Source organism: Leptodactylus fuscus, chromosome 7, assembly GCF_031893055.1.
Source record: "Leptodactylus fuscus isolate aLepFus1 chromosome 7, aLepFus1.hap2, whole genome shotgun sequence".
Lineage (NCBI taxonomy): Eukaryota > Metazoa > Chordata > Amphibia > Anura > Leptodactylidae > Leptodactylus > Leptodactylus fuscus.
The window spans coordinates 16,631,364-16,653,368 of record NC_134271.1 but is presented as its reverse complement, the minus strand read 5'-3'; the positions used below and the strand labels follow the sequence as shown (position 1 = coordinate 16,653,368).

The following is a 22,005-nucleotide window of genomic DNA, read 5'->3' as shown; positions in this document are numbered from 1 at the left end:
ATGGTAAACCTAATTATGTAGAGGAACAATCCCAGCTTTTTCATTCACGGCACTAGGAAAGCTGGGTGACAATGCTGTAAGAGAATATTTCCCAGACTCAGAAATGATCAATCCGGGGTAACATGGCGGCTCAGTGGTTAGCGCCGCAGCCTTGCATCGCTGAAGTCCTGGGTTCAAATCCTATAAGAAGCTTGTATGTTCGCCCCATGTCGGCGTGGAATTCCTCCCATACTCCAAAGACATACTGGTAGAAAAACATGTCCATTGTGGAAATCTGGGCCCTGTATGGGGCTCACACTGTACGTAAAAAGAGAAATTAGTGTTTAGTGAACCTGTAATTCAGGACTGTAGAAAAGCTGGGTGAGAGGCTTTAGGCTATGTCCTGTTCTTCACCTCACACCTTCCCCCTCAGGAGGCCGCTCCACTCCACAGCCAGGCTGACATCTCACCGCCTTCCTTGTAGGCCGCAGCGCCGCGGTCGCCTGGTAACCGGCTGCACCGGAAGTGAGCGCGGGAGGAACTTCCGGACACGTTTTGTTGATGGTTGCATCAGAATCTGAGCAGGGATCGGGATGGCAGCGGCAGCCGGGGACCAGGGTGAGTGTGGGGGCGCTGTCACCCCGGGGTGTGCGGGGTCCATGTATACAGCTGTATATAGTCATGTATCCGGTGTGGTATACATGTATATAGTGTGTGTGTATGGGCGGGCGGTGACAGACTACTCTGCCGGCATTCATCCAGTGACAGGTCAGCGCTAGCAGTCACTACTGTCTCATTCATTGTCAGTCCTGCACTGTGCCGGCTGTAGGGGGCGCCACCACCACACACAGCTATGCAGTACAGTGCTTTCATTAGGTAATGTGTATATGTAGGGGTATATATAATATAATGTGTATATGTAGGGGTATATATAATATAATGTGTATATGTAGGGGTATATATAATATAATGTGTGTATATATAGGGGTATATATAATATAATGTGTGTATATAGGGGTATATATAATATAATGTGTGTATATAGAGGGATATATATAATATAGTGTGTATATAGAGGGATATATATAATATAATGTGTATATAGAGGGATATATATAATATAATGTGTATATAGAGGGATATATATAATATAATGTGTGTATATATAGGGGTATATATATAATATAATGTGTATATATAGGGGTATATATATAATATAATGTGTATATATAGGGGTATATATAATATAATGTGTATATATAGGGGTATATATAATATAATGTGTATATAGAGGGGTATATATAATATAATGTGTATATAGAGGGGTATATATAATATAATGTGTGTGTATATAGAGGGATATATATAATATAATGTGTATATATAGGGGTATATATATAATATAATGTGTATATATAGGGGTATATATATAATATAATGTGTATATAGAGGGGTATATATAATATAATGTGTATATATAGGGATATATATAATATAATGTGTATATATAGGGATATATATAATATAATGTGTATATATAGGGGTATATATAATATAATGTGTGTGTGTGTGTATATATATATATATATATATATATATATATATATATATATCTATCTGCAGGGATCTAAAGTGACAGGAACACCCTGTATTAGCACCTCTATACACTATGATAGAAAGGCTGCATATCGTCTCTTAAAGGGGGTTTCTATGCCAGGATTGATGATATAGTAAAAGGAACTGATGGGTGGGGGTCTTACCACTGGGGTCTCTTAAAATAAAGAGTACGCAGCCCCGTCTGCATTCGCTTTGGACTGCACCTCTTACAGCTCTGTAGTTTACAAGGGCCATTGTCCCCTTTATTCTGGTTATCCAGATGTCAGACCCCTTAACCTGCCAGATAGTGATGCTTAAGAGCTACACAATGACACATATATCACTATGGGGTCGCATTGCAACATAACGTGACTGCAACGCAAATCCGAACCGTAGATTTAAATGGAAGTCCCATGTAACATGTCCACGGCGTGACTATGTGTTACACTAGGGCTATACAGTGACGTGTTGTGTGACAAACTATTCACTGTATCCATATGGTGTAGCATTGCGACATACCGTGATACAGCAGCCGCTGAAAATATAATCCTTGGATTTTGTGTTTTTACTGTAAAATCTCAGCTGCAAAAAAATTGATGGACAGCGACACATGTTGCTTTCGACATGGCGACTAAAACAGTTGTGTGACTTGTCTGTAACTTACTGTCACGCTGCTTTTTAGAGCTGTGACTTGGAGATACAAGTTTCGGATATGGCGCGTGCGAGTTGCAGTCACTTGCGCGTTCCCTTGAAGTCTAAGGCCCGATTCACGCCTGTGTTCGGGCCATTCCGTTCCCCTCTCCGTATGAAATTTGTGGAGAATAAAGTCCTGCAAGCAGCACTTTTCCCTTCGCATTTTTTTGTGCGGAAACCATACGGACCCCATTATAGTCTATGGGGTCCGTGGGTTTCCTTAGGTAATCGCTTTTTTATCCGGATTGGTTTCTGTTTGGTGGGTCCCCTAGCGGACTCCCCGAACGCAGATGTGACCTGGGCCTAAAGTAAAGGTGTCAAATGTGACTTGCAACCAAAATCCAGCAAGTTTGGATTGCGGGGACGCGGTTCGGCAGACGTCAGCCATCATCAGTTCTCTATAGGGCTAAGTGTTGGCTCGGTTATGAGAGGGTTAATCATGGTGCAGTGTACGGTAGTGATTCTGAGCTCTGCAGGTGAGATGTGCGGTTTATTACCCTATTATATTCCAGGCCGCTCCTCAGCAATGTTAGTAGCCGTCACTTTCATTTTCCTTTTGGATATTTGTGGTTATACTGACGTAGCTTTCAGTTCCTGGATGTGATGCAGAATCTGCACCAGCTCCTGTCTCGGGGGGTCGGAGTGCGGGGGATAAGATAAACCTATACAGCCATAAAAGTAGGGGCTCAAAACATTTCTGGAGGTTTCGGTAGAAAGGTTGCTGAGGATTGCTTCTGATCCTGGCAGTGTATTACAATGTATCAGTACAGGAACTGTGTATTTATTTATTCAGCTTTAATGTAGTGGATGAAATAAAACCAACTGTTTGACTTAGGTCAGTGATGGGTAACCTTCTGAGCTCAAAATTTGTAAAAATCTAGCTTATAAGGGCTTGTTCACATCTGCGCCCAGGACTCCGTTCTGCAGGTTTCTGTTTTCTGCACAAAACAGGGCAGGAGACGGAAACCTGCCGGCATCTTTCAAACCCATTCATTTGAATGGGTTTGAAAAGTGAGTGCTGGTGAGCGTTTTATGCTTTCCGCGGCTAAACAGTTTTTTTGTTTTGTTTTTTTTTTTAAACCGGACACAAAGTCGGACATGCAGGACTCTGTATCCGGTTTATAAAAAATAGTTTTGCCGCAGAAAGCATAAAATGCTCACCGGTGCTCACGGCCGGACTCTGCATGACAGGTTTACGTCTTCTGCAGACAGAAGACGGAAACCTCAGAACGGAGTCCGGGCGCTGGTGTGAACCCACTTGGTATCATGTCTTTTCTGTTTATGGTGCCCGCACAGTACAGGACCTCTTTTTATGCCCCCACATAGTATATGATCTCTTTTTAAGCCCCCACTCACAGTATATGACCCCTTTTTATTTCCCCCACGCAGTATATGACTTTTTTTTTTTTTTTTTTCCTCCTCTCTCCCACACAGAGTAGCGGGTGATAATTTTTATTTACCTGTCCATGTTCCAGTCTTGGCCGCCCTCCACTGCCGCCTCCAGGGTCAGGGTGTCCTGTAGCCAACACTGTACAAAGTGTCCCTGCGTTCTTCAGCGTCCTGGTGCAAGTTTAGGAGGCAGCAGAGGGTCAGGCCAGTACTGGAGCATGGACAGGTGAGTAAAGATTATTGGCAGCTGCTTATTGCATCGACACAATAAATAGCTGCCATTTAAAAAATATATGCAACCCCCCCAGTTTATGTCAGGAGGCATCATGTAAGATGTACCCCTGCGGCTGCCACTTGGTTTGGACAGTGCGTGTCACCCAAAATATCTTGGTGTGTCACCTTTGATGCCATCACTGGACTAGTAGGTAGTATATTAGGATAAATGTAGACAGCAGCCAGTCACAGTGCCCAGTGCTGTCCTATACTGATGTGACAGTGGGACATGGCAGCCACCATCCTCCCTCCTGTAACCTGTATATATAATTAGCAGGAGCTGATCTGATAAGGGAAGTAAATAAGGGTATAACTGGCACAGATGGCAGCGCTGCCAGCCATAACACATCTATGACAACTCTCTACAGGGAATTCTGACGTTCCTTTGGTGCATTGCAATACCTTGGGAATATTGCGCCATAACCATCTGCCTATCAGAGGTGATAGGGGAGGAGGTTATATTTTAAGGAATATAATCTGTAGAGCCGGGCGGGTGTGACGCTGTGTGACAAAGGTGTCAAGAACCAGAGAAGTGTTCTTTACTAAATCAGAGCAACAATAAGTACCTGCGCCCCATCCCCCAATGGAAGTCAGTAAGGAAAATGGCTAAAACCCCAGAGACAGAACGGTGTTGCTTTATTCTAGGGCGACAGAGACAAAAGTCACATCAGTCTGCAACTGTGAATGGTGTATCAACATGTACCACCCTGACTGAGGGTAAAAGGAACGTATTTGGCCTCCCTAGAGTCCATGGGATGTGTGGGTGAAGCTACTTTGGGTGATGTCCCTTTAAATGACGCCACCCCTGCTCCTTATATTTTAGATGTAGGGCACCAGTGATCTGGCTGGGCTGCGGTTTGCTCCGTCACCTCTACCACCAGCTGTCTGAAGGCAGATAAGGCAGGTGCTGGAATTTTTTCAGTAATTTTTATGGTCCTCGGTTGGTTAGGCTTGTGATAGGCTTCTTAGGAAAGAGCAATATTGTGGGTGGCAGCGAATTATCTGCCATGGATACGGTCTGGTGAGACGGGCTATGGATTGATCTTTGCTCAGCGACCCATGACCTGTCTGCAAAATCCTATACGGTCAGATCCTGCATTGAGTAATCCAGAACATCTGATAGTCTGGCACTTCCATTCCATATGATATACTATAATGTCTGAGCACAGAGCAGATACTGAATGCTTTATATGCCTCTATATTCGGCCTTCCTTATATACCAGATGCAGAGAGCGCTCCGGACTCCCTTGGGTAAGACCTGATATTCAAAGGGGTTGTCATGGAATAGAAAAACATGTCTGCTTTCTTCCAAAATAGCTCCACCCCTGTCCCCAGGGAGTATGTGGTATTGCAGCTCAGTCTTAAGCACTTCAATAGAGCTGAGTTGCAATACTAGATACAAGCTGGCGCTGTTTCTGGCCATGTTTTTAGTTCTATGCGCCGCTTTTAGGCTAAGGCCCCACGTAGCGAGTTATCAAAATTGTGGCGTTTGCACGACATGGGGCCCCGGCCTTAAAATTTTTTATTTCTGGGACTTATTCATTGATGACCTTTGGATCTCAATTGAAGATCAACGAGGGTCCAACACCTGGGACCCCCGCTTAGGACATCATGTTCATCATCATCTTCACAGCTCTGTCCCATTCAAGTGAATAGGCTGAGTTGCAGTACCAAGCACAGCCACTATACATTGTATGGCGCTGTGTTCGGTGAAGCGGCCGCAGTACTCATCTTAAGGGGGCATTCACATGGAGTTTCCGTGCACTGATTCTGATGCGAAATTTGCGCAGAGCCCATTGAAATCAATGCGAAAAAGCCTCAATGGGAAGCTTTTTTTCTGCACAGATTCCGCACCAAAATACTCTGTGTGATTGCCCCCTAATGCTGCTGCTGATCTGTGGGGTACCTCTGACGATCTACAGTTGATCATCCATCCTAAGGATAGGTCATCGATTATCAAGCCTGGAAAACCCCTTTAATTTCCTTTTAAGGATTTTGGTCTTTGTATTATTTCATAGTATGGATGGTTTTGCTTTTATATACTGTAGTGACCTATCTTGTACTCTAGTCACTTCTAAATTGGTCACCTGTTAGTTCTTGGGTTGCGCCCTCTACTGGTTCAGTGTCTGAAAAAAGCATGTTCAGCTATGGTGTATTACAGATGTACAACCAGTATAGGATACGCCTGTCAGTGCTGACAGATTCTAAATGCAGCTTTGGGTGTGACTGGAGTACAATACATTACTTAACTCTAAATAGGTAACATATCTGCAAATTCATTGAGCATTTAATGTCAATTTAACCCTTGAACTTTATTATATTTCATCCAACGTCATCAGTCTGATCCCAATCATTCCTGTCCCGATCCTATCATTCCTGCACCCCACTGTTGCATGTTGCCCGGTGCATGCCAGCGCGGCACCGCTCACCCCTATGTATGATCCTCTCTTGCAGCTGTGAGCTACCAGTCTGTTCTGAGCATTAGTGATGAGAAGGCCCGGCTGTCCGCCTTACATGACTTCCTCAGCTCGCGTAGTTACGTCCAGGGCTACACTTTTTCTCAGGCCGATGTAGACGCGTTCAGACAGCTGGCAGCGCCCCCTCCTGACCATTACTTCCATGTGGTGCGGTGGTACAGGCACATTGCGGCAATATCATCAGACCCTGCAATGCAAAGCAACTCACATAACGCACAGCCATGTGAGTAGTCCTCCTGTGAGCATGCCTGGAAATGGATTCTGCTGTATTTTTGCATGAAAGATTGTCCGTTGAATTGCATCCATTGTCTAATGCACAAGTGACCATCTATATTCATAATATTGTACTCCCAAGCTGCTTTCATAATCATTCAGGCTTCAGAGCTGCACTCCCTGCTTGTTCAGTATGTGCTATTAGCCTTATATTGGGCTTTATTAACACCTCTGAGGTCCAGTCCTATCCTAGAAGAAACCCTGATTCATGACGTCATGGCGGATCACTCTGGACATCATATGGGAGGCTCTGATTTTGACCTGCAGTCTTTCTTCGCAATGGCGCCCCCACCACCCAAATGCAGTAAACTGCAGCACAGCTCCATTCAAGGGAAGAGGATGTGCTGCTAATGTTAACTCAACATTTAACACATCACAATGGTTTGGAACACATTAAAGAGGTTTTGTGGGACTTTTATATTGGTGGTTTATCCTCAGGATAGATCTCCAATATGCTGTTTTTGGGGGTCTGACACCCAGGACATCCACGATCTACTGTTTGAAGAGCCTGCGCTGCTCATGAGCACTGCCGCCTCCTCGCTGTGCCGATAACATCACATTTATCAGTCACATGGTGCAGCAGCAACTCTGTCTCATTCAAGTGCAATACCAGGCACAGCCACTATACAATGTATGGCACTGCACTTGATAAGTCGTGAAGAGGACCCAATTTTGCAGCCTCTATAACCAGCTGATTGGTGGGGGTCTCGGGTGGCAGACTTCCTCCAATGACATATTGAAGACCTATCCCAATGATCCTAGAAAGTCCTGGAAAAACCCTTTAAGTGTCAAGTTAGAGTACAATTTTATCCAAATATGTTAAATCGAATCCAAATTCTGACCCCTAAATCCCCTCACGGTCACTGGAGAATAGGGAATGTTGAAGTGAATGGGGCTGAGCGGCAACATGAAAGGACGCCCCTGGTGTCTGGAACAAAACTGAAGGCTCAATAAATAATGCGCCCCCTACTCTCTGCTGATTGTGGCGGTCCCGGGGTTCAGACCCCTACTCGTAGTATTAGGTTTTGATATTGGGTAAAGTTTTAGAATCTCCTTTTAAAGAGCCTTAAATGAGGTTCATGTGTTATCTCTGTCATTGATGTCATTTCTGTCCTTTTTTATTTCCAGGTAAGGGCAGACGCACACAACCTCAGTGGACACCCCCAGAAGTTAAAGAACAACCCCAACTACGCCTTTACAACAGTCTAACCCGCAACAAGGTGACTATATCCTATCTCTATAGCAGAAGGTGTGCATCTGACCATTGGGACCCCCAGCAGTCAGGAGAACGGTAATACGAAAGACCCCCTGCGTCCTCCATGTGAATGAAGCGCCAGTGTTCTTGGTATGTCCAGTGCTCTATTCACTTCTATGGGGTTTCCAGGACTACAATCTCCAGCAGCCTTATAGAAGTCAATGGAGTGCAAGTCACACAAGCACATTGGTGGTTCACTCACAGGTAGGATGTTCTCCTGATCACTGACCCCAAGCAATCTGACACTTATTCCCTATCCACAGAATAAGGGATATGTGTCTGTAGTGACACGTCCCCTTTAAGTGTTTGTGTGTATTTGACTTGAATTTTTGCCATCTTTAGGAAGTGTTTATACCGCAGAATGGTAAAAAAGTCACGTGGTATTGCTGTGGACCAACGGTATACGATGCATCGCACATGGGACACGCCAGGTGGGTATAGGGCAGGGACCGCCCAGCATGTCCTGAATGCCACATAAACGTCATTGTATGCAGGTTTCACTGAGATTCAATCTCTGCATTTAAGATGTCTCACCTTACCCTTCACTTTATTCTACTTTCAGGTCCTATATATCTTTTGATATCCTCAGAAGAGTCTTGAAGGATTACTTCAAATATGACGTCTTCTACTGTATGAACATCACAGACATTGATGACAAGGTGACTGACCACTGCCCTGATGGATTGCTGATTTCTGTGCTCCTGCTGCAGATCTGTAGATTTTAACTTATTACCCTTCCTTTTTTTTTTTTAGATCATAAAGCGGGCCAGACAGAACTATTTGTTTCAGCAATACAAAGAAAGCCAACCTGGAGCCACCACTGTACTGGGCGATGTGAAGACTGCCCTGGCGGTATGTATGTCCTTGTGCTGATCCTTAGCTACATCCTGCAATATACTCCAGAGCTGCAGTCACTGTGTACATACATTACATTACTTATCCTGTACTGATCCTGAGTTACATCCTGTATTATACTCCAGAGCTGCACTCACTATTCTGCTGGTACAGTCACTGTGTACATACATTACATTTCTTATCCTGTATTATACTCCAGAGCTGCGCTCACTATTCTGCTGGTGCAGTCACTGTGTACATACATTACATTACTTATCCTGTATTATACTCCAGAGCTGCACTCACTATTCTGCTGGTACAGTCACTGTGTACATACATTACATTACTTATCCTGTACTGATCCTGAGTTACATCCTGTATTATACTCCAGAGCTGCACTCACTATTCTGCTGGTACAGTCACTGTGTACGTACATTACATTACTTATCCTGTATTATACTCCAGAGCTGCGCTCACTATTCTGCTGGTACAGTCACTGTGTACATACATTACATTACTTATCCTGTACTGATTCTGAGTTACATCCTGTATTATACTCCAGAGCTGCACTCACTATTCTGCTGGTGCAGTCACTGTGTACGTACATTACATTACTTATCCTGTATTATACTCCAGAGCTGCGCTCACTATTCTGCTGGTACAGTCACTGTGTACATACATTACATTACTGATCCTGAGTTACTGTACATCCTGTATTATACTCCAGAGCTGTGCTCACTATTCTGCTGGTGCAGTCACTGTGTACATACATTACATTACTTATCCTGTATTATACTCCAGAGCTGCGCTCACTATTCTGCTGGTACAGTCACTGTGTACATACATTACATTACTGATCCTGAGTTACTGTACATCCTGTATTATACTCCAGAGCTGTGCTCACTATTCTGCTGGTGCAGTCACTGTGTACATACATTACATTACTTATCCTGTATTATACTCCAGAGCTGCGCTCACTATTCTGCTGGTGCAGTCACTGTGTACATACATTACATTACTTATCCTGTACTGATCCTGAGTTACATCCTGTATTATACTCCAGAGCTGCGCTCACTATTCTGCTGATACAGTCACTGTGTACATACATTACATTACTTATCCTGTATTATACTCCAGAGCTGCGCTCACTATTCTGCAGGATTTAGTACTGAAATCTCATCAGCCACCAAACCTTATATATACCCTGGTTTTAGTTACACCTTATGACAGGGATATCACTTCATTCTTTCAGCCATTTTTAGTAAAGGTCGGTGAGACGACGGATCCAGATAAGAAGCAAATGCTTGAAAAACTTCAGACTGCTGTAACAACCGCCATCCGTCCTCTTGAAGAAGCGATCAGTAAACCTGCGGGTGCTGATGAAGTCCAGAGATTCGCACAGGTAGGACCAGTGCGTTGTCTCCTCCTGCCCTTTATCCTGCCATATATTGGGCCACAGTGACTATATACAGACTTTGCTTTATCTAGACATTACTACAAGAATCTGCAGATTTGCTCTCAGACTGGCTGGATGCAAAGAAGGGGGCAGAAGTGACGGACAACTCCATCTTCTCGCAACTCCCCAAATTTTGGGAAGGAGAATATCACAAAGACATGGAAGCCCTGAATGTAAGTCCTTGTGTGCTTCATGATGGAAGTCAGGGACCGCATTTAAGATTAGTAGTAATGTAGACAGGCGGCATCATCTGACAGGTGGGTTATGACATAATTGTACTACCATAACATTAGGGACAAGGCCCTCTATTTGACCCTTCTCACCCTCCCCTTCACTTGCCGGGGTCAGGATGGGAGGAGGAAACCTAATGTCTCTAATAGATCTGGCCTAATCGAGTGCTGCCCCCTACCTGCTGGCACCATGTGTTATATTATATTGACATTATGTCTATTGATCCCAAGGTCGTGCTGCAGCTCAATTCTGTTTTATTGACCGGGGCAATCTGTGTCATAGACCCAGTACATCCCCTTTAATTGTATTTAATTGATCTGTTGCTCTCTCTCCTACCAAGAGCAGCATAAAATATCCTCCTCAGCTGGACGAAACCCGCAGGCTATCAGGTCTGGTAATAGGGTCTAGGCTGCTGTATAGATTATTAGGATTGTTTATTGTTTTGTTTTTTTTGGCAGGTTCTACCTCCAGACGTTCTCACACGGGTCAGTGAGTACGTGCCAGAAATCGTAGAGTTTGTGCAGAGAATTGTGGACAATGGCTATGGGTGAGTCCATGCGGTACATCCATAGCTGCGGCCATCATAGAACTGACATATAATGACTTTATAACATGTCTTGTTTTGCAGCTATGTGTCCAATGGGTCGGTTTACTTCAGTACAGCAAAGTTTCATGCCAGCGATAAACATTACTATGCCAAGTTAGTGCCAGAAGCCGTAGGAGATCAAAAAGCTCTTCAGGAGGGAGAAGGTGAGTGGTGTCCATTCTCTAAGAGTAGGGGTCTGTAATATGTGGCTCTTCAGCAGGGGTGAAACTACAACTCCCAGTATGCACTGCAATCTTTGGCTCTGTAGCTGGCGTGCAATTACAATTTCCACTATATATTGCAGCTGGTAGGTGCCAGTGCCTGCTGGAAATTGTATTTTATATAGGGCTGAGTATGCATGTGTTCTTCTAGGCCTCGGGCAGAGCAGATTGATCGTAAGCGGCCATTTTCTTGTGGCCTTTGGGCATGCGCACTCTGCTCTGCCCGAGGCCTAGAAGTCTGAAACCTGCACCAGAAGAAGAGGACGTTACTGACGAAGATGGAGGTGGCGCTGGAGAGAGTTCTCTCACAGCATTGGGGACACCCTCAGTGCTGTTTGAGCGCTGAGGCCCGCCCCCAGTGCTGCGAGAGAACTCATTTGCATACCGTTTAAAACTGGGATTCCTATGGAACAGTGGCGCGGAGAAGACAACGAAAGGTAGGAGAAGAATAGCCTTTCTTAAGGCTATTCCGATGTGTTACTCAGAAAAAATGTTTTTATGATGTGATCCCTTTTAAATGGAACTGAACGGTGAACAGGCCATGTGACCGATGAAAGTGATGTCACGTGTCCTGTGAATTGGAAGCAGTGAACAGGGGGCGCTGCTGCTGGTTGAAGCACTTGATGCTTAAGAGTCCCTGATCTTCAATGGATGACCCATCCTAAGGTTAAATAAGTCTTAAAAGTCTGGAAAATCCCTTTAACTCCTTTGGGAACAAAAGGTTCAGCACTGAAATTCAGCTTGCCAGATCCTGTTTTTTTACTTTTTCCCCACCAACCTGATCTGTCAATTAGCTGACTTTGTTCTAATGTTTATATGGGCTATTAGACATCATTGTTGTAGTCCAAAACTGGCCTTTGGGCCTTAAAGGGGTTTTCCAGGCCAAAGTTGGTGGTATTGATGACCTATCCTTAAGAGTCCAACACCTCCACCAGTCTACTGTTGTCAGCAGCCGATGCACAGAGAATGGAGCAGGAAGAATACAGCACTGTTCTCTGTGTAGTGGCCAAGCCAGGTACTGCAGATCATCTCCCTATACTGATTCAGTTCAGTCATTACATGGAGAACAGAGCTGTCTGCTTCCTGTTCCATCATCTGAGTACAGCTAATTAATGGGGGTGTCAGACCCCCAGAGATTCTTTATTATAGACCGATCTTTATTATAGGTGATCAATATTTTTAGCCTGGAAAACACCTTTAAGTAACCGCTCCATATCATGGCCTCTCTTGTACAGGTGACCTGAGCATCTCTGCTGATCGGTTAAGTGAGAAGCAGTCACCCAATGACTTTGCCCTGTGGAAAGCATCAAAACCTGGTGAACCATCATGGGACTCTCCTTGGGGAAAGGTAAGCACATCCATTCAATCTCCATGGACTGAGATAACCAAGTACAGCGCTCGGTCCTCCCGCAGCCCCTAGTCTTTGAATGGAGCGGCAGTACACATGAGTAACCATCTCTTATTTCATGTAAAGAAACAGGATCCTGTTTTTGGAAATGGTGGGGGTCCCTGCCTTGGGTGCTGTGCCAGTGTAGTGTATTCTAGACCCTAATTGTATATTACTGCCGTGTTTATAGGGGCGCCCTGGTTGGCACATTGAGTGTTCAGCAATGGCTGGCTCCATCCTGGGAGAATCCATGGACATTCACGGAGGAGGATTCGATCTGCGCTTTCCCCATCATGATAATGAACTTGCCCAGTCTGAGGTATGTGGAAGACCTTCCCGTTCTACTTCTTATATTGGAACGATAGAATTTTAACCCTATTTCTTCCATATTTTAGGCTTACTTTGATAATGACCACTGGGTGCGCTATTTTCTCCACACCGGTCACCTCACGATCGCCGGATGCAAGATGTCCAAATCGCTGAAGAATTTTATAACTATCAAAGACGCATTGCAGAGAAATACAGGTACTGGACTCAGTCAGGTTGTGTTTTGCTCCCATTGACCCCTTCTCCTTCTCAGGATTAGTGGGGGTCTCCTCAGTCATAACCAATCCGCCATTTATCCTCTATTTTTTGGATAGAGTAGACATTTTGTTCATGACATAACCCCTTTAAGACACTATTCAGCACAGAATGTTGGATCTGATGTTAAAGGGGTGAGGAAGTTGCATTAGTTTTCATTCCTGCATTTCCTACAATCCCCTTTGTCCCTGCAGCGCGGCAGCTTCGCCTGGCTTTCCTCATGCACTCCTGGAAGGACACCCTGGATTATTCCAACAACACAATGGAGTCGGCCGTCCAGTACGAGAAGTTCATGAATGTAAGATATCTTTACCTTTTATCAGCATGCACAGCAGCCATTACTACCGATTCCGTAGCCTCCTTAATAAGATGCCACTTTTTGTCTTTTAGGAATTCTTTTTGAATGTGAAGGATATCCTGAGGGCTCCGACTGACATCACAGGTCAATATGTGAAATGGGAATCTGCAGAGATTGAACTCAACAACAGGTGACTTCCCCCTCCCCCTCCCCTGTATCGTCTTGATTTACTCTGCGGTTCCCATATTGGCTTTGTCTTAGTGTTGCCTTCTCTCTAATCCACCAGTTTCTATAACAAGAAGTCCTCTATACACACCGCCCTGTGCGATAACATTGACACCCGGACTGTCATGGAGGAAATGCGGGCGCTGGTCAGTCAGTGCAACTCCTACATTGCAGGCAAGAAGGCGGCTAAACAGACCCCCAATAAGATGTTGCTGGAGAGTATCAGCACCTTCCTGACCAGCATGCTCAGAGTAAGCGGCTCCTGCTTCCTGTTTAACCACTTCATTACATTGCTACAGCCCCTATCACCAGTGCTGTGGCCAGTATCGGACTGCCCACCAGAGTTACAGAGGATCGTCCTGTGGGCCAGGGCTCTAACACAAATTGATCTCGGCAGATGACACTCAAATTTGAAGAGTACTGTGTATAGTTTGTTGGGGTACGGAAACTAGAACCCTGGATTGTTGAGTATATGTGGTCTTAGGGCCTTAGTTTGGTGGGTGTATGAGGTCTAGGGCAGTAGTTTGGTGGGTGTCTGGGTTCTAGGGCCAGAATCTTGTGGGTGTATGGAGTCTAGGGCCATGGTTTATTGGGTGTATGGGATATAGGATTATAGTTTAGTAGGTGTATTGGGGCCCAGGGCCAGGATTTGGTGGGTATATGGGGTCTAGGGCCAAAGTGTGGTGAGTGTATGAGGTCTAGGGCAGTAGTTTGGTGAGTGTATGGGTTCTAGGGCCATAGTATGATGGGTGTATGAGGTCTAGGGCAGTAGTTTGGTGGGTGTATGGGGTCTAGCTCTGTAGTTTGGTGGGTGTATGGGGTCTAGCTCTGTAGTTTGGTGGGTGTATGAGGTCTAGGGCCATAGTATGATGGGTGTATGGGGTCTAGCGCTGTAGTTTGGTGGGTGTATGAGGTCTAGCGCTGTAGTTTGGTGGGTGTATGAGGTCTAGCGCTGTAGTTTGGTGGGTGTATGAGGTCTAGTGCTGTAGTTTGGTGGGTGTATGAGGTCTAGCGCTGTAGTTTGGTGGGTGTATGAGGTCTAGTGCTGTAGTTTGGTGGGTGTATGAGGTCTAGGGCCATAGTATGATGGGTGTATGGGGTCTAGCGCTGTAGTTTGGTGGGTGTATGAGGTCTAGCGCTGTAGTTTGGTGGGGGTATGAGGTCTAGTGCTGTAGTTTGGTGGGTGTATGAGGTCTAGTGCTGTAGTTTGGTGGGTGTATGAGGTCTAGGGCCATAGTATGATGGGTGTATGGGGTCTAGCTCTGTAGTTTGGTGGGTGTATGAGGTCTAGCTCTGTAGTTTGGTGGGTGTATGAGGTCTAGCGCTGTAGTTTGGTGGGTGTATGAGCTCTAGAGTCTTGTTTTGACTGATGTATGGTGTCTGGGCCATTATTTAGTGGGTGTATCTTTTTTTTTTTTTTTTTTTTTTTTTTTTTTTTTTTTTTTTTTACTATTGCCAATCTTTTAATATTTTTGTATATGTATTTCCTTATAGTACAGAAGCCAGTGCTGAAATTATGATATTTTACTTCTGAAACTATAGATCTGGGGAGTGCACTTACCACTTACTTGAAGACTAAGCTGAAAACCTTATTTATCCAAGAAGTTATGGTTGAGAAATAGTTAGTAATAACATTAACTTATTTTTTTCTGTTTTTGTATTGTAGATATTCGGGGCTATAGAAGGCGAGGAGCCCATTGGATTCCCTGTAGGAGGAAATGCGCAAAATCTTAATGTAAGCCTATGTTACCCCCTGAACTTATCTGAGGATTTTTATATTCTTTTTACTCTATTATTATTATTTTACAATTACAATGATGGTTTCTTTTATTCTTATAACCCTAAGGACTGCTCTTTAGCGTCCTCTAGAGGTCAATGATGGTAAGTGCTCATTAATAAGCAGGCTGTTCATGATTTATTCTTGTAGTTGGAGGCCACGGTGATGCCCTACCTACAAGTACTCTCCCAGTTCAGAGAGGAAGTTCGACAGATAGCCAGAGAGAACAAAGGTAAGTCTAGCCAGAATGTATTTAAAGGTGCTGTCCAGGATCAGATAAACCTGACTACTTTCTTCTTAAAACAGCGCCAATCATGTCCACAGGTTGTGTGTAGTATTGCGGCCCATTTACTTCAATGAGGTTCTGTTGCACTACCACTCACAACCCACGGACTGGTGTGGCGCTGTAGGAAAGCTGCCATGATTTTTAATCCTTGATAACTGCTGAAAATGTGTTTTCTCCTTTACAGTTTTGGGGGTTCTGCAGTTGTGTGATTCTCTTCGGGACAACGTACTCCCCGAGCTCGGTGTCCGACTGGAAGACCACGAAGGTAAGAGATGGTTGTGGTTGGTGCAAAGTGCTTGTGATATAAAAAGATCGATTATAGGGGTACTCCAACTAAATGAAGGCCTCATGAACATGGATAAATCCGATTTGTAATTTGTCCGTGTGCATGGGACCTTAGGGCATGGTCACATAGATTTTGCAGCTGGATATGCCATGCAACAGTCCCAGAGATCATATTCCCACCGACAAAGTCACGACACGTCTTAGAGATAGAGCAGCACTTTATTAGGGAATGCCCCTTTAAATCCCAATGATCCCAGGAAACCATTGATCTCAGTGACTATAGGACATTCTCTCACTAGGCCTGGACAACTGTCTCACTGAATAAAGTTTATTGTCTTCTTGTTCTAGGACTTCCTACGGTGGTCAAACTTGTAGATAAGGAGACATTACTGAAGGAGAAGGAGGAAAAGAAAAAGGTAAGTCTGACATTTTCATGAGATTCCACTTCTTCATATGGATAGTTACAGCTTATGGATGTAATGGGAGGGGCTTAAAGATATAATAGTTGTACATTACGTAGTAGAAGACTAATGGGGTGATGTCTTGTCTGCTGTTTCTCCAGGCGGAAGAAGAAAAGAGAAGGAAAAAGGAAGAAGCTGCCAGGAAAAAGCAGGAGCAGGAGGTAAATCTGCCCAATCCCTCCAGAAAACTGCTCATATCTTTCCATATGCTTTTCAGAATGATTAATACCCCAATACCCCTTAACCCTCCAGTGTTACCTATCAGGGATTATTGGGTATATATTTTTATTTTCATTCTCCTTTAAGCTCCAGAGCTGCTATTCTGCTGGTGGTTTTGGGGCAGGATACAGGATGTAGATATAGATCAGTACAGTACTGTGATGTATGTACACAGAGACTGCACCAGCAGAATAGTGAGCGCAGCTCTGGAGTATAATACAGGATGTAACTCAGGATCAGTACAGGGTAAGTAATGTAATGTATGTACACAGTGACTGAACCAGCAGAATAGTGAGTGCAGCTCTGGAGTATAATACAGGATAAGTAATGTAATGTATGTACACAGTGACTGCACCAGCAGAATAGTGAGCGCAGCTCTGGAGTATAATACAGGATGTAACTCAGGATCAGTACAGGATAAGTAATGTAATGTATGTACACAGTGACTGTACCAGCAGAATAGTGAGTGCAGCTCTGGAGTATAATACAGGATGTAACTCAGGATCAGTACAGGATAAGTAATGTAATGTATGTACACAGTGACTGTACCAGCAGAATAGTGAGCGCAGCTCTGGAGTATAATACAGGATAAGTAATGTAATGTATGTACACAGTGACTGCACCAGCAGAATAGTGAGCACAGCTCTGGAGTATAATACAGGATGTAACTCAGGATCAGTACAGGATAAGTAATGTAATGTATATACACAGTGACTGTACCAGCAGAATAGTGAGTGCAGCTCTGAAATATAATACAGGATGTAACAAGATAAATAATACATTGTATCTACAGATTTTTTCTATAAAATGGTAAATAAAGTGGATGTAACTTTTTAAAATGAATATTTGTACAAAATCTGTAAAACCTATGAGGAGACGATGGCTGTTGTCCCAGACAATGGGAGGACGTCCTGTTTCCTGTGGTCACAGCCAGTAACCTCATAAATTCTGACTAAAAGTTTTGTTATATAAATTGTAGATAAGAAAGAATGACATGTCAGTAACTTGCCCTCATGTAAAGCTTATTCTTTGTATCCTTTGTAGTTCTCCGGCTTTATATACCGTATACTGTCTTTCATTTTCTCACCTTTTCCAAGATTACAGCTTGGTGTCGGTGAATAAGGACCAGGATCAGGACCGGTTTTTAATCTCTTACCATATTCAGCAACGTTTACATTCACTGACATCAGGCAGAGATCTGACACAACAATGCAGACATTAAGACTAGACGATCCCTCTAAATGTTGCTTAGTTTTACTTCCAGTTCTTCTTTTCTGACCGCTAACCAGAATATTACTTGATTTTCCAACAGGCTGCAAAACTTGCAAAGATGAAAATTTGTCCAAGTGAAATGTTCAAGACGGAAACTGACAAATACTCAAAGTTTGATGAAAATGTGAGTACATGATCATCCTATGGAGACTGTCGGCTGCTGAATTAACCCCTTAAAGAGTTTTTCTAGGGCACATATATTGATAAACTATTCTTAAGGTAGGTCAACAATGTGTGATGCTGGTGTTACAGCACCCAGGACCCGCACCAGCTGGATGAACGCAACGGCCTCATTGCTGAACACCAAGCACAGCGCCGTACATTTTATAGTGGCTGTGCTTGGTATTACAATTCCGACCCATTCATTTGAATGGGACTGAGCTGCTGTCGTACCATGTGACCAATGAAGGTGACATCATAGGCACAGGGATGAGGCCATGGCGTGTGTAAGCACCACTGCCTCTCCAAACAGCTGATAAATGGGGCCCCCAGTTTAGGCACATGGGGCAACCTGATTTGTGCCTGAATTATTAAGAAGCCACATCTTCTGTAGGACTGGTGTAGGAAATGTAACCCTTGATAAATTCACCCCAATATGTGTAGTCGCAAGTGAATTTTGGCGGCTATGGTGATGGGGACTGTGGATTTGGTTCTCCTTATTGATCATATTTTTATCTGTGTTCCCCAACAATACGGATAAAAACAGCCCCCTATAGTGACAAGAGGTATTGATGGCAGTGATCTGTTTTTGCCCAGATCCAACTGCTCTGCCCAAAAATCACATGATCACCAGGTCATAGGCAACCTTTGGCACTCCAGCTATTGTAGAACTACAACTCTCAGGATGCATTATTGCTCTTCTTTTCTTGGAACTCCCATAGAAGTGAATGGAGCATGTTGGGAGTTGTAATTTCACAGCAGCTGGAGCGCCGAATGTTGCTGACCCCGTACTCTATGCACTACACCAGGGATTAGCAACCTTTGGCACTTGAGCTGTAGTGAACTTTCCCAGCATGCACACTTGCACAGCTGATCTCCAGAGCGTCCACAAGTGACTGGTGCATGCTGGAAGTTGTAGTGCTGATAGCTGCTGATCCCTGCACTGCACAGTACCCATTGAGAGCTATGTAGTCTGGAATGGACAAAACAGAAGCGATATAAACCTGCAGGAACATTTCTCTTGACATTTGCGTCTTCCTCTCCAGGGATTCCCCACACATGACACCGAAGGGAAGGAGCTGAGCAAGGGTCAAGTCAAAAAACTCAGGAAATTATATGAAACTCAAGAGAAACTACACAAAGAATATCTGCAGATGGTTCAAAACGGCAACGCTTAATGGATAAACCCGGTGAAGAAGTGTGTGAACAAACTGTATTTATTACTGCGCATTCCTGCCGGTGGCCATGATGTAACAGCGCCAGATGGGCCCCCAGGGGTCCGTGAAATGCGCGGTTTAGTGCAGGTCCTTGTGCTTTACCTCTACCAGCCGGACTGTTATCACTGTACAATCATCAGCAGCGTGGATTAAACCACTAGTTATCTACTGCCAATGACAAATTATTAAATTCTGGATTACATCCACTCTTTTGTCTGTCTTTTTTTTTGTTATTTAACCACTTCAGTGCCGGGCCAGTTTGTGGTTCAGGACCAGACACATTTTATTTATTAATTTTTTTTTTTTTTTTTGTATGTGCAGTTTTGAGGGCTGTAACATTTTTATCATATGCGTTATTCAACTAATTTCTGTGTCTTTTTTCGGTGACACATATGGCTTTATATTTAGGTTGTTTTTATCCTTGCATGTGTTTTAATTTTTTTTTTTATATCCGGGAAAATATAGATAAAATATGAGGAAAATCGTGTCTGGTTTTCACTTTTCTTTTATATATACCAGTATGTATATATATATATATATATATATATATCAGTACATATATGTATATATATATATATATATATATATATATTATCTATTTTTTAATTAATTTTTTATATATATTTTTTTATTAATTATTTAATTTAATAACACAACATGCTACTGAAAAACTTTATAAAATATTCTTTCTTCTCCGTTTACGGTAATTTTTCTTTTGTATGGTGTCGTCAGGGGTGGGGTTATAACCTTTAATAATGGTGTTTTATTGGCGTATTATTTTATTTATTTTTTTAAATTATTTTTTTTTTTCTTTAACTTTTCTATTAATTTTTTTTTTTTTTTTTTTTTTACATTGTGTCCCCATAAGGCCATAGTAGACCTTTGGGGACATCTGATCACTGTTTCTTTTGTGTTGGAGGCTGATTTCCCCTGTAACTGGGGCTGGTACATTTACAATACAGCCTCCTGCACATTAGTATATATACCTTACTAGAGCTGATTTGGGTTCTATAGAACCCAGAAGCTCTTGTAAGATAAGGAGCCTGGCGGATCATGTGACCGCCGCGGCACCCATAGCGGTGTATACAGCGCTCATTGCACGCTGTATAAACAGCGATTGAGAAGGCAGGGAAGGTAATAAACCTTCCCTGCCTTCTCTCTGGAAGCTCCGGCTGAAGTTACAGTCGGCTCCCAGTTTCAGCAGCTGCACGATCTCGAGCAGCTGCTGAGTTCTGCTTGGACGTACCGGTACGTCCTGTCAGAACAAGGCAACCACCTTCCAGATCTATATACCCAATGGATGGTCCGGAAGTGGCTAAAGAGAATCTTTCACCAACTCTGGTTCTTTCATCCTTTAATAGGCTCCTCCCCGCTGACTCCCCCACCATTCCTGAGTAAATAGTGCAGTATAAAAAGATCCCAACACATTATTTGCTACCTCATACACAGACTTCTTATTTATTAACTGATGGTGGACCCCTGCTGACTCACAAAGAGTCATCCTTCAACACTCAGGAGAGGAAAAAACCCCGGTGGAGGAAACCTCTAGGGAAACCACGGCGGAAGGACTGCCCTTCCTCTGGGCGGGGGCTTGGAAACCAACATGTGGCATGAGGTAGGTGCAGCAGGACATTCACTTGGGCTATGAATGGATCTGGTAAGAAAAGGTCCGGTAAGTGTCCATTATAATGGTGGGGGCAGAGACAAAGTATGGAATCCTTTCTCGAAGATGGTGGCTGCCAAGTCATTGACATATGGAGGCATCTTCATCTCCAGTTGCTGATAGTCCAACCTCTTAGTAATTAGGTCCATGGTAAAGACTGAAGACGATGCTCTGTGTGCAAAACAAACAGAAAGCACTAAGAAGCAAGAAATAGAAGGTTGATCAATAATCTGGAGATATATCAGCGTCTGGCAATATAACAACCCCAGGGCAATAAGTAGAGCGGAGGAGACAATGGTAAGGTCCTCTGATGGGGGCAACATACCAGAGCCCTTGGATGGAGCGAGTGAGGCATTTATAATATATATTACAGTATAATAGGATATAGATACATATAATAATACAGTATATTGGTTTACATGGTATTACAGTATGCTAGGCAGGATATATTATTTATTACAATATATGATATATATGAAATTACAGCATATTAGACAGTATATATATATATATATATATATATATATATAGTATATATGATACAGTATGCATGGTTATATATTACAGTACATTGGATAGTATATAAGACATATAACAGGGTATCGATACATATATGGTGTATATAATAAAGTATATTGGTATATATGATATTACAGTACATCAGGCAGAATATATATTACATTGTACTGTATATCGTATATATGGTATTACAGTATATACGATACAGTGTGCATGACTTACATATTACATTATATGGATATGAAATTTCAATATATATTGTGTATATATTCATTATATATATTTATCAGTATATATATATATATATATATATTATATAGCAAATTTGATATTGTAATATCTATGATGTATAGTACATGTATACTGTATGGTATTAGACTATGAGGTATATG

General features: G+C 43.2%; 1 protein-coding gene across 2 annotated transcripts; it reads left to right on the top strand.

The window, feature by feature from the left end:
• Positions 1–510: 510 nt before the first annotated feature.
• On the top strand, positions 511–19,634 carry CARS1 (cysteinyl-tRNA synthetase 1). Of its 2 annotated transcripts, XM_075281146.1 has the most exons (23): positions 519–597; positions 6,385–6,630; positions 7,809–7,900; positions 8,278–8,366; positions 8,498–8,594; positions 8,689–8,787; positions 10,022–10,171; positions 10,258–10,398; positions 10,915–11,003; positions 11,085–11,206; positions 12,499–12,611; positions 12,841–12,969; positions 13,046–13,175; positions 13,427–13,530; positions 13,623–13,720; positions 13,817–14,006; positions 15,422–15,490; positions 15,683–15,764; positions 16,003–16,083; positions 16,452–16,519; positions 16,666–16,725; positions 18,096–18,179; positions 19,261–19,634. In XM_075281146.1, the coding sequence occupies exons 1-23, from the start codon at positions 573–575 to the stop codon at positions 19,390–19,392; spliced, it is 2,490 nt and encodes an 829-aa protein (XP_075137247.1). In that variant the 5' UTR covers positions 519–572; the 3' UTR covers positions 19,393–19,634. The 2 variants fall into 2 exon arrangements, with proteins under 2 accessions (XP_075137248.1, XP_075137247.1); XM_075281147.1 differs by lacking the exon at positions 6,385–6,630 and having other exon boundaries at positions 511–597.
• Positions 19,635–22,005: the final 2,371 nt, after the last annotated feature.